General features: G+C 42.8%; 1 protein-coding gene across 16 annotated transcripts in view; it reads left to right on the top strand.

The window, feature by feature from the left end:
• The window catches only part of PPP2R2B (protein phosphatase 2 regulatory subunit Bbeta), a 439,907-nt gene extending 427,085 nt beyond the window's left edge, over positions 1-12,822 (top strand). For all 16 annotated transcript variants that reach the window (XM_038530532.1, XM_038530535.1, XM_038530529.1 and 13 more), the window contains 2 exons: positions 8,589-8,680; positions 12,097-12,822. In XM_038530532.1, the coding sequence (XP_038386460.1) occupies positions 8,589-8,680; positions 12,097-12,376 (372 nt within the window). In that variant the 3' untranslated portion in view covers positions 12,377-12,822. The remainder of the gene's footprint in view (positions 1-8,588; positions 8,681-12,096) is intronic.
• Positions 12,823-13,746: the final 924 nt, after the last annotated feature.

The following is a 13,746-nucleotide window of genomic DNA, read 5'->3' as shown; positions in this document are numbered from 1 at the left end:
TCCCAGGTGGTATGTTCAGAAAGGAGTTCTTTGTATATTAAATATAGAACACAGGCAAAAAGAAGAGTCTAGAAATCTAGGCCTTAGTAATGAAGGTTAGGTTATTTTGTCTTCGGGCTGAGTGCAATGGAAAACCATTAAAAGGTTTGACACTGGAAATAAAGGAGGAGATGATGGCAATTGGTACTGGAATGGTGGCATACAGATAAAGGGAGAGGTAAGAGGAGAGTTGGGGAGGCACACTTGCTGACTCAATGTGGAGGGAGGAGTCAAGAAGACTGTACAGGTTGCTGGCCTGAGCCTTGGCTAAATGATTGGTAGGTCTATGGACAAAGGGAACAAAGAAGAAGGCAGTGTTTAGAATAGAATGGCTTTTTTTAGAAAATGGAAGACCAGACTGTGAGGTAGAAAGGATTTGAAGCAGCTCATTTCAGGTAAGAGCACAATAGAAGCAAAGATCAAGAGGCAGGGATAAACTGGTCTTTTAAAATATATTTTGGGTTAAAGAGGTGTGAAAATTCTGGACTGACGGATTTAACTTATATATTTTTTCTTCAGACATAATTCACATACTGTAATATTCACCCTCTGGAAGTCTACATTAGTATATTTACAAAGTTGTGGAACCCTCACCACTCTCCAATTCCAGAACATTTTCATCACTGACTAATATTCTGGTGGTTCTGGGGAGGAGAGACTCTAGGGGGAGATGGGAGGAAACAGAACAGTTAACAAGTTATTGCAATATCCTGGCAAGGGCTGATAGTAGCTTAGATGAGGATGTGAGCAATGGAAGTGGCCAGATTCCTTACATATTTCCAAGGTAAAATCAACAGGATTTGACCACAAATTTGATGTAAGAGGAAAAGAAACACCAGGGATCATCATCCCAAGGTTTTTATCCTGAGTGATTAAGAAAATGATGGTGCCATTTTATGTAGATGAGGGAATCAATATCTAGTCAGAGACATGTAGAGCTAAGTAAACATCCAGAAATTGCAAGTAGACAGCTCAGTTTCAGTTTCGGTATACCTTAGCTTAGAGAAAAGAAGCAATCAGGACTGTGCCCTGCGAACCCGGTGTTTGGAGGTTGGAAGAGGAAAAGTGAGAGGAATGTTCTAAGAGCCAAGTAAAGAAACTATCTCAAGGAGGAGGAATCACCAACTACCAAATGCTATATAGCTGAAAATCCAATAGCTGAATCAAGTAGGAAAGGACTGAAAATTGGCCACTGGATTTAGTAATGAGGAGATAGGTGTAGGTGAATGGTATTAATGAAGGTCTAATTGGAGTGGATTTTGACAAAGACTGTAAATAGAAGATGTGAATGTAATGAGTACAGGTAACTCTTCCAAGAAATTTTAGTCTAAAGGGTAACAGCAAAATGGGTTGTAGCAGGAATGGGATACAGGCATAAGGAAGTTATCACAGCGTATTTTATGCTGAGGGGAGTAAGCCAGGAGAGAAAGAACAATTCAAGCAGCTGACTCCTTGAGGGAAGCAAGAGGGAACAGAGTCCATTGCGAAATTGGCCATAGATGGGAAGGTGGACAATTCATCATCAGTGAAAGGAGAGAAGAGTAAATAGCTATGGATGCATTGTGATGGGAACCATAGATGATTTCTTCGTGTTGCTTCTGTTTTCTCACAAAATAAGAAGCAAGGTCATTAGGTAAATGAGAAAGAAAAGCAAAAAATAATCATCTAAGAGAGAGGTAGGGTTACTCAGGGATCCAGTTGAGTACAATATAAGGAGAGAGATATTTAAGGTGTGAGTGTAATGATAGGTCATTGAACCTCAGGTAGTTGAGGAGGGAATTAATTGAGTGAAGGAAAGTACACAAAAATGGATTTGAAGAACTGATGGAATCAAGATAGTAAAGGTAGTGAACTAAAAAGATAGGAGGTAGCAATAGAGCAGTACTTGTTAAACAGGTACAGTTAGGGTCATGGCCAGTCTCATCATGTGACCAAGGAGGCAAAGGACAAAACACATTGAAAATTATGAGGCCTGAGTAACTGAGAAACCAGAGTAATGATTACGAAGAATAATGGCAGCGGATTTGAGAGCTAGAATTACTTCCAAGGAATGTGGCAGAGGGACTCAGAAGTATTGCTGACACTAACAAGGTAGACAGCAGGGAGTTTAGTTGATGACATGACTTCAGAAGAGCCAAAGGCTTTAGTACAGGAATCATTGTCTAGAGCAGCAAGGAGCCCACTACCCCACTTTGACACATGTGAGCACCTACCACTTGAGTGGCCACAGGACAAGCCAATTTTTCAGAAGAAATTCAGAGAGAAGATTGAGGACCCCAAGGACTTTGACCAACTGTGAGTAATGCAGGGTGCTCTGAGAAGGTTTTAGGGCCAGAATTCAAGACGACATATGTAGCTGAGATAGTCTGTTGGTTGAAATAGCATGCCGTATATATTTGGGGTCTTCCTGTCCCCCAGATCCGACCAAACTCCAGGACCCTACTTCCCAGCACCTGCCTCCAAACTCTTACCTTCATGTTCAACCCAGGCCTAAGCTAACTCAAGTGTCCTCTTCCAGCTGCACAAATATGTCATATGACAGGGGGCAATGACTGCTAGAACCTGAGTGTGTGTGGTATGTGTGTGGTATGAACAGACTTGTGGCCTTCTGATTGAACCTGGATTAGTGAAAACTGGATTTAGTCTCTACAGTGGCAGGAGCCATTAGTTACTTTCATTTTGGAGAAAGGGTTTAAGAACCCAGTGAGCTAGCCAAGAGCATGATTCTCAAAACAGCTTCAGCTAGTGATAGGTCTTTGAGATAGGTCTCACAGTACACATACTGAAATGAAATATTACAGAAGTCTAACTTCAGATAGCATATTTCAAAGTAATTTAGTTAAGTTTATAAACTATAACCAACATGGTAACATACTGTGTAAAATATGGTAAATAAACTCTGAATTTCTAGAACACTATTGAAAAAGATTCTGAAGGCTGACCCAATGGGAAGTAATTTCCAATGCCAGTTACTAATGCCTTCCCTGAAGAGGGAAGTAAGTAATGTTCCTGCCATGTATTTTCATACCTGCATCAACTGGTCTCCGGCATCCTTCCAGGAATAAGAAACTGTAGACTTAAGTATCATTAGCTCTTTTCAAGTTCTCCTACAGAACAGGGGTTGGTAAACTGGCTGGTGGGCCAAATCCAGTCTCCATTTGTTTTAGTAAAAGAAGTTTAACTGAAACACAGCCATACCCCATCATGTGTACATGGTCTGTGGTTAGTTCATGCTACAATGGCAGAGATGAATAGGTGTGACAGAGATGATATAGCCCACAAGCTTAAAATATCTGCTCTCTGACTCTTTATAAGATAAGTTTTTTGAGCTCTGAAATATAAGAACCAACCAACAGACTTCACTCTTGCTGGGCCTCATGAGCAGTCCCATTAACTACAACATGAGGCTTCTACGAGTTCATGATTTGAGAACCTCTATGTTGGGAGTCTCAATTTAGTGTCAAGAAGGCCATACACAATAGGAACATGGACAACAAATATTTGGAACATGAAGAAAAAAGCATGAAGTTGGGTGAGTTTTAAGTTTTCTCTTGCTCTGTGTTCTAGATGTTTCTAATCAATGTTTCTTACCTTATGCTCTCCTCTGATGGAGATAAGTCCATCTTGTTTGCCTAAGGGTTTGTTTTTTGTTTGAGCAACAGGACATAAACAACATACCTTCATAGTCAAAGATGATGAAATCAAGGCAACAGGAGCATCCCGAAATTTAGCTGCTGGGCAAGACAAAATACTGGTTCAGACTGGATTTTCCTTTAGATCCCCCCCGACTCTGTCTTTCAAGAATTTTGTGTAGAGTTCTTGGCAATGTGGTTCCTGCTAATGGACCCACACTTCCAAAGCACACATGTTTTGATACTTATTATTCACCCATGATGTTTCTGTAAGACAAAATGCCAAAGGTGAAAGTTTGTATGTCAAGAAAAGTTTAAGGCTGAGCCAAAAAACAAATTTTAGTGACTCTAGTGAAATGAAATAATCATCTATCCATTTCTTATAGTTTTACAATTCCTTGACCCATGTAGGATTCTGAGAAGTTCTGCATAATGGAAACCTGCTTAACCGTTTGTTTTCAAAACTAATTTCTCCCATCTCCAAACATTCACATCTGTGCCTTGCCTGAAAAGTGCTCCATACCAGATCAGAGGAATGAGTAGTGGGAGAGAAGGCTGAAAATAAGGAGCTATTTGTCTTATATTTTTTCCTCAAAAAGTAGGAGAGCTGGAGTACAGGTGTGTCTCATTGTATTGCACTTCCTAGGTACTGCCTTTTTAAGATACAAGTTGAAGGTTGGTGGCAAGCCTGCATCAAGCAAGTCTACCAACACCATTTTTCCAACAGCATTGACTCATTTCGTGTCTCTGTGTCACATTCACCATTTTCAAGCCTTTATTATATGTTACGACAATCTGTGATGAGTGATCTTTGACCTTACTATTTTAACTGTTTTGGGGTGTGATGAACGGTGCCCCTATGAGATGGTGAGCTTAAACAATGTATGTTGTGTGTGTTCAGCCTTCTCCACCAACTGGTCATTCCCGCCTCCCTCCCTCTCCTTCTCCTCTGGCCTCCATATTCCCTGGACAAAACAATATTGAAATGAGGCCAGTCGATAACCCTCCACTGACCTCCAAGTTTCATGTGAAAGAAAGAGTTACACATTTCTCACTTTAAATCAAAAGTTAAGGATGCCTGGGTGGCTCAGCAGTTGAGCATCTGCCTTTGGCTCAAGGTGTGATCCTGCAGTCCCGGGATCAAGTCCCACATCAGGCTCCCTGCATGGAGCCTGCTTCTCCTCCCTCTACCTATGTCTCTGCCTCTCTCTCTCTGGATCTCTCATGAATCAATCAATCAATCAATCAATCCAGTTTAAATCAAAAACTAGCCATGATTTAAGCATAGTGTGGAAGCCATGTCAAAAGCAAAGTAGGCTGAAAGCTAGGCCTCTTGTGCCAAACAGCCAAGTTGTGAATATAAAGGAAAGTTTCTGAAGGGAATTAAAAGTGCTACCTTAGTGGACACATGAACGACGAGAAAGTGAAACAGCCTTATTGATGATACAGAGAAAGTTTGAGTGGTCCGGAGAGGAGATCAAACCAGCCTCAACATCCCCTTTAGCCAAAGTGTAATCCAGAGCAAGGCTGAGAGAGGTGAGGAGGCTGCCAAAGAAAACCTGAAAGCTAGGAGAGGTTGGCTCATGAGGCTCAAGGAAAGAAGCCATCTCTGTAACATTAAAGCTCAAGAGAAGCAGGTTATCCAAGATCTAGCTAAGATAATTCGTGAAGGTGGCTCTACCAAGCAACAGATTTCCAATGTAGACAAAATAGCCTTCTATTGGAAAAAGATGCCATCGAGGAGTTTCATAGCTAGAGAGTGGAAGTCAGTGCCTGGCTCCAAAGTGTCAAAGGACAGGCTGACTCTTGTTAGGAACAAATACAGCTGGTGACTAAGTTGAAGCCAAAGCTCATTTACCATTCTGAAAATCCCAGGGCCCTTAAGAAATATGCTAAATCTACTCAGCTTGTGCTCTATAAATGGAAAAACAAAGCCTGGATGACTGCACTCTGTTTACAAGATGGCTTACTGAGTATTTTAAGCCCACTGCTGAGACCTACTGCTCAGAAAAAGAGATTCAAAGTACTACTGCTCACTGACAAGGCAGCTGGTCACCCAGGAGCTCGGATGGAGATGTACTACGAGGTTAATGTTGTTTTCGTGCCTGCTATTACAACATCCAGTCTGTAGCCCATGGATCAAGGAGTCATTTTGACTTCTAAGACTTATTATTGAAAAACTACATTTCATAAGACTATAGCTGCCCTAGACAGTGATTCTTCTGACAGGTGTAGGCAAAACCTTCTGGAAAGGATTCGCTGTTCTAGATACTATTAAGAACATTAGTGGGGTACCTGGATAGCTCAGTTGGTTGAGCATCTACCTTTGACTCAGATCATGATCCTGGGGTCCTGGGATCAAGCCCCAAGTTGGGCTCTCTGCTCACCAGGGATACTGCTTCTACTGTTCCTCTGTCATCTTATGCTCTTTATTAAAAAAAAAAAAAAAAAAAAAAGAACATTGGTGATTCGTGGGATGGAGTTAAACTATGAATAGGCACAAGAGTTTGTATGACGTTGATTCCAGTCGTTATGGATGACTTTGAGGGGTTCCAAACTTTAGTGAAGGAAACCACTGCAGATGTGGTGGAGATAGTAGGTGGAGCCTTACAGATGTGATCAAACTTGAAAGAATGAGGACTCGCTTCTTACGGATGAGCAGAGGAAGTGGTGTCTTGAGCTGGAATCCACTGGTGAAGATGCTGCAGATTGTTGCAATGACAACTAAGGATTTAGAATATCACATAAACGTAGTTCATAAAGCAGCAGCTAGGTTTGAGAGGATTGACGTCAATTTTAAATGAAGTTCTACTGTGGGTAAATTGCTGTCCAACAGCATCGCATGCTACAGAGGAATCCTCGGTCTTATTTGAAGAAATTGCCACACCCATGCCAGCCTTTCCCAACCACTACAATGGCCAGTCAGCAGCCATGAACACTGAGGCATGTCCTTCTACTACCAGAAAAAGGACAACTCTCTGGAAATCTCAGATGATTAGCATTTTTTTCAGCAATTGTTTAAATTACAGTATATACATTGTTTTTTTTAGATAATGTGATTTATTGCACACTTCATATGGTATAGTGTAATAAACATAACCTTTACATGCCCTAGGAAACCAAAAAGTCCACTTAACTCACTTTGTTACAATATTCACATTATTGCTGCAGTCTAGAACCCACAGTATCTCTAGGGTGTGCCTATACTAGAGCAACAAACTTGGCTTCCATTGCCCACTGGATTAATTTCCCCATTTGCATACTACCCTTCAGAAGCCTCAGCCCCCTTTTTCCTCTATTATAAAGAGCCCAGAAAAAGTCCATGAAAAGCCAAGAAAAGGCAAGAAAAATCTGTTGTAGGCAAAACCAGGACCCAGAGGCTCATCCTGCTCCCCACCTGTTTTTGTAAATCAGTTAAGTTCTATTGGAACACAACCCCACTCATCTGTTTATGTATGACCCAAGGCTACTTTTGCATTCAAGGGCTGAGTTGAATGGTTGCCACAGAGGCCCAATGCCACACGAAGCATAAATATTTATTCTCTTCCCCTTGATAGAAAAGATTTGCCAAACCCTGGTCAAGATCAAGAATCAGTCCTTTGCCCTCAAAGGAGCAGAAAATGCTTCTTTGCTCAAAGACTCTTAACAATCACTAGAGTTCTTCAGTCCTACAAACAGAAATGGCCTCCTACATCAGTCTTGTGCCACTTCTAATATGCCCAAATGGTGGCAGGAGAGGAAGGGAATGACAAGGAGTTAATTTATAGCAGACATCTCAAGTACAGGCCATAAACTTCACTCTCGCATCCCCTTCCCCATCTAACAATGCCAGAAGCCCTGCTGCAGATGAATTCTCTTGTCACCAAAGCAATGAGGCAGGTACCTTGACAAGGCCCAGGACTATCTAGGAACAGTCATTTGCAGAGTTAGACATACTTGCACTGTCCAAATGACTCAGCTTTTCAATACCCAGAACATGTCATGGAACATAGAGTGAATGACCCAACCATGCTGACTGGTCTCATGTAAGATTCACATCCAACAACTTCATGAGGCCTCAGTGCCTTCCAGCGGTGCTGCATTGATTCCCAAGTATCCCCTACCCTGCCTCATTCTCACCTGGTACCTTTCCTTCTTATTTCACTGAAAAATAGAAACAGGAGAGAACTATCACATACTTCAGGACCACAACCTTTACATCAGAGTCTCTTTACAGCTCCACCTGCACAGACCTATTCAAATTATCGTACCCAAAAATGAACATGGCAAGTCCATCCTTCCACTTGCTCAAGAGAAAGATCCAGGAGCCATCTTGATTCCCATTCTTTCCATGCTTTACATTTGCACCATCCACGAATCCTATCCATTCTCCCTACAAACATAGTGAGAAGCTGACCGTTTCCTACCACTGTTCTCACCCTGCTCCCCATTGTCATCTGTCACCAGACTATCACCGGCCTCCCTGACTCTGCGGTCTCACATGATCACAACATAGTCAGCTCAGCAGTCCTTTCTGTGATGTCTCCTTACCTTGCTCGGTATAAAAGGCCCATGTGAACGCTCACCTGCCCCCATGCTGGGATGAAAACACACCAAGGGTATTTTGTTCACTGCATATCCCAAGCACCGAGCAGGCCGGCCATAAACATTTGCTGAATTAAAGACCAAATGAGTAGTGTCCTCTCATGCCCATTAGCAAATCAATTTATAGAATAGGACTCATCACCTACCGGGCCTTTCTGCATGTCACCGGCTACCTAAGCAGCAGAGGGCCCAGACTGGATTCTGACCCAGGCCATCCAATTCAAGGCACAATTATACTGGAAGAATTAACAGCTCACATCCCAAGAGGAGGTCTTCACAGAAATAAGCATGTTTAAAATAGTAACTGACCGTCTTGGTGTATTCCCCCCACAGGTTCATGACTACCTCCGCAGCAAGTTGTGCTCCCTCTACGAAAACGACTGCATTTTTGATAAATTTGAGTGTGTGTGGAATGGGTCAGACAGGTAAGAAGGGCTCTGTGTCTAGGGAACCTTCCAGAGGGTGGGCCCTGTATTTGCTGAAGCCCTGGGCAATTTATCCTAAGCAGGGTGTGGCCAAAGGGAGGTCAGACTCAGGCCCCAGGGCCTAGCAGGAATCCAGCATGTTGGTCCCTGGATTTCCCTTGAGGTCAGACCTGGAAAGGAGGATGGGATGTAGTGAAAGAATCATCTTTCAGGACTGACACTGATGACCATGTGACATCAGTGAGAAAATCCCATGTTTCACACACCAGCAGCCCCCAGAGCTAGGTCAACACGGCTGAAATGAAGAACACTAACAATCCACCAGTACATTCCAGCATAAACAGTTCAGATTATTGCAAAGTGCGCTTTCCTGATCAAAAATTAATGCTAGACACTTCTAGTGTAGACCTGGCCAAAAGCCCTGGTGGTTCATTAGCTGAATTCTAGTTGGCCTCATTTATCATATTCCCTCAAAGTGATTTATTATTGTTTTAAGGCCTTTTATTTCAACAATACTTCATATTACCTTCTAATGGTTCATTTTTAGTTTGACAAATACAGATGATTCTCCAGCTTCCAGAACAAAATACAGGCTACCAGGAGCTGATTTAGTGTTTTGAGAAATGTGGCACCAACAGTAGTGCCTGGAAGCACTACAATCTGTCAGGGCAAGGCACTCAGAGGCTGGAGCTTCTAGTAAAAACAAGCGTTTTCTGACTGTTATTTGGCTTCCTTTGCCAATGAACCAAAATGTGCCTTCCACTTAGCAGGCCTGGAAAGAACCACCACATGACAGAGGACCCAAGTCACAGCACTTACTATAGGGCAGTGGGGAGAGACAGCAGAGCAGCTGTGATACATGGACCAAAGCTCCTAAGGCGGAAAGTCGCTGGCCCTGGCCCTGTTTTCTTAATTTTTATTTGTATGTTTCTATAAATACATTTTTGTATATTTTCATATGTTTATATAGAATTTATTCACTTTTCCATTATTAATAAATTTTTTATATTTGTTATCACCCTGATAACTTCCCTTAACCTAGACTCACAAAGTACTTATTAGTCTACCTTCACACACATCCTGTTATATAATCCTGACCACAAGATGACAAAGTTGTTGTCATCATCCCCATTCCGTAGCTGAGGAAACTGAGGCTCAGCAAGGTAAAGTAAACTGCCCCATCTCATGAGCTAGTATGTAGTAGAGATAAGAGTAAGAAGTTTTGAGTTCGAATCCTAAGATCGACATTCTTTTCATAACTTCACTATTTCCTTCCATAACCAAGAAGATTCTTGGTTCAGACAAGATTGAGAGTTGTTCTTGTTGTTTCCAAACCAACAAATAAAAACCAAAAAACAAGGGCTTTCTCTGTTTAAAAACAAGTCAGGGTGGAGGAAGCAAGTGTGGGTTCATGGGAAGCAGTGAGGCCGAGGGCCGAGTGCTGCGTCCTGGGGTCAGGCAGATGGGAGCTGGAGGCCTGACTTGGCCACTTTGTCACAGTGTGACACTGAGCAAGTTACTCACTTTTCCTCAGACATAGCTCCCCTATCTGGGATGAGGTAAGTCCAAGTGACATTGTCAGCACCCTACCTGATAAGGTGACAACAGCTTCTTCTGCTACAGTGACAAACACATGTCACCGCCCGCATTTCCTAGGCCGGAGCTATGAAAGCTCACCCTTGATTGATTTGCCTGGCACAGCTGACCCAGCACCCAAAAACCTGTCCCCCTGGCTGTGGTCCCATGCTCTTAGCTTTCCCTTCACCTGTCTACACACTCACACCACGTGAACACTGATGAGATGCTTTCCTCTCCCATCCTAACCAGCTGGTCAGGGCTTTGCTCAGAAATGAGGCCAAGCCCACCTCTCCAGCAGCAGCTACCTTGGGGTGTTACTGGAACAGCATTAAACCCCCTCAGCCTGTCCCTGTGTACCAACTGTCACCAGTTAAGAGTCAGTCCTTTGCTTCTGGAAGGCTTTGGCAGTCACTGCCCTCTGTCCATCATAAATAAATCTGAGGATGAAGCACTCTTATAAAAATGTGGAAGCCATCTGTCAATCCACTAGCAAGTCTTTCTTCTCCTCCCAAATTCTTTTAAACTTCAAGTTTGTTTAGTCTCTTCCTGGGGGAAACCACAATGACATCCATTTGTTTTTTGTTTTTTTTGTTTTTTTCCTTTTTTTTTTATTGGAGTTATATTTGCCAACATATAGTATAACACCCAGTGCTCATCCCGTCAAGTGCCCCCCTCAGTGCCCGTCACCCATTCACCCTATCCCCCCGCCCACCCTCCCCTTCCACTACCCCTTGTTTGTTTCCCAGAGTTAGGAGTCTCTCATGTTTTGTCACCCTCTCTGATATTTCCCACTCATTTCTCTCCTTTCCCCTATAATCCCTTTCACTATTTTTTATATTCCCCATATGAGTGAAACCATATAACATTTGTCCTTCTCTGATTGACTTGCTTCACTCAGCATAATACCCTCCAGTTCCATCCATGTTGAAGTAAATGGTGGGTATTGGTCATTTCTAATGGCTGAGGAACATTCCATTGTATACATGCCACTGTGTTTTGAAACTTTGTCAGAAGTTGGTCACCAGCTTAGAAAATTATGGCACCAGTGACAAAACTGTTTATATTTGGTTTGCAAATAAGTATCTTGCATGGGTCTCATTTTGCTATTGTGTAATTTTGCTTTTTTTTTTTTTATTATTGGAGTTCAATTTGCCAACATATAGCATATCACCCAGTGCTCATCCCATCAAGTGCCCCCTCACTGCCTGTCACCCAGTCACCCCAACCCCCCCCGCCCACCTCCCTTTCCACTACCCTTTGTTTCCCGGAGTTGGGAGACTCTCATGTTCTGACATCCATTTTCTTAGGTAAGGGTTCCAGCAAGGCTGCTCCCCAGCAGGGGGAGGACACACCAGGCTCCCCTGTGCTGTAGTATCAGCGTTTCTCCCGCTGTGCTGATGGCAGAAATTCCACCAGCACGGAAGCCCCACTCCTGCAACCACACTTCCAGTGTGCACAACTAGTGTCTTCACAAGTGTTCCTGACCCCTCTCCACCCTCGCAGTCCTATGGGAGGTAGAGCGGGGATCATTAAAACCACAGGACTCACTGAGCCAAAGAACCAAAAGCTATCTACCAACCCAAGAAGGAAGTAACAAGGAGGATTATCATGATCCTTCATTGCCAAACCAACCCAAGAGCCTGTTGCTTTTAGTGGCTCAAAATTGTGACCACAGTCAGATAGGCAAGCCTGTTTGGGTTTTGGGGTTTTAGTAAAACGCTTGGCACCATTTGCTGGCCACCATGTGGTGTCATTAGCTCCAGAAAGACACAAAAGGGATGTGCTACCGCCTTCCTCCAGAGTACTCAGTGACTCCCTCTTTTCTCTCTACCTTGCAGTGTCATCATGACAGGCTCTTACAACAACTTCTTCAGAATGTTCGACAGGAACACCAAGCGTGATGTCACCCTGGAGGCCTCGAGGGAAAACAGCAAACCTCGGGCTATCCTAAAACCACGGAAAGTGTGCGTGGGGGGCAAGCGGAGAAAAGATGAGATCAGTGTCGACAGTCTGGACTTTAGCAAAAAGATCTTGCATACAGCTTGGCATCCTTCAGAAAATATTATAGCAGTGGCGGCTACAAATAACCTATATATATTCCAGGACAAGGTTAACTAGGAGGACAAGTTATTACTTAATAATCTCACATACTGAATACTAGTCAGACATGTTTTTAAATGTTTCTTTGGGTCTTCATTTGATGCATTGACATTAATTTCCCTATGCAGAAAACAATTGGAATAGAATTAAAAGGAGTCCAACTTTCCCAGATTCCCAGTTCTAAGAAACTTTTGTCAAACCCAATAGGTTCTGAGACACTTCTGTTTAGAATTGAGAGCTGCCAGCTAACACTAATTCTCCATAGTTGACTTGAATTTCTGATGCTTTTATTGCCCAGTTTTCTCTGGTGGGTCCAGTGTTTTGTTTCTAGGTGTCTGCTGAGATAAAATGAGGTTGTCTGTAGTATTTAAAGAGAAAAGAGATAAGTTTTTTTTTTTAATTAAGCAATTCCATTTGATTGAAAAAATCAACAAAAAAAATAAACACCGTTTACTCTTAGAGAATTTCTCCTTTTTTTTTTTTTTTTTTTTTTGGTGAAAAAAAATCAGCGTCTCCTGCCCCTGCAGCACTTTTTATTAGAGGCTCATTTGAAGCAGAGATTTATGTCACGAGGCAGCGAAAGGGACGCAGAATGAGAAGGGAAGGGACATATCAACACTGCTAAACCCTTTTTTGTAAGCACCATAGAAACAGCCTGAGAATTTGGCTAGGAAACCCCATGAATGCTTCAGGGGACATAAAGAGAACACTTTCTACACAGTGCTTCTCAGAGTTAGCTTGGCAAGGCCATGTGGGGCCAGATTCCATCTGGGACCTTGTTACTCTTGCTTTTTGTGATCTTAAATGGCTTCATATAATCCTCTACTTACACGTTCATTGGCTTTTTCTCTTCAACCTTTTCCAGTTTCTTTATTCCATTGACTTCTAAAGGCCGAGTCCCGGTTGTTTATTATCTGGCATTCTAAATGAAGCAGTGGCACCTCCCCTGGTTCCCTGAGAAAGGCTGGTCTGTTCCTTTTGGGTGTGTCTCCTTAGCAGCCCCCTCCCCTCTTCCTGGGTTGGGTAACCGAAAGTCACAATTCACCCACCTCCACTGCAGCTAAAACAGAAATGGCCAATAAAGTGCTGATTTGTGAAGTCTCATCAAGTGTTTCTAACCCACCCCAAGCTCACCATCTGGACAAATACACCAAAGGACTCTCTTCCTACAAAAACGGAATATGAGGGAGTCAGGAATCTTTCACAATATCATGAAGTCTGCTTGAACCTGTGCAGTCTGCTCTATCTTTCCCCTTCTGATTAGAATTCAGACTTGTAAGTTCCAGAAGGTTCTATGTGGCACCCCTCTGGGAAGGAGACTAAATGAATTCAAATGGGTTTATAAATATGGAGAGGAATCTCCGAGTGGAGGTGGGAGGAACCCAGAA

The sequence above is a fragment of the Canis lupus genome, chromosome 2 (genome assembly GCF_011100685.1).
Source record: "Canis lupus familiaris isolate Mischka breed German Shepherd chromosome 2, alternate assembly UU_Cfam_GSD_1.0, whole genome shotgun sequence".
Taxonomy (NCBI): Eukaryota; Metazoa; Chordata; class Mammalia; order Carnivora; family Canidae; genus Canis; species Canis lupus.
This window is presented reverse-complemented; position numbering and strand designations above follow the sequence as displayed.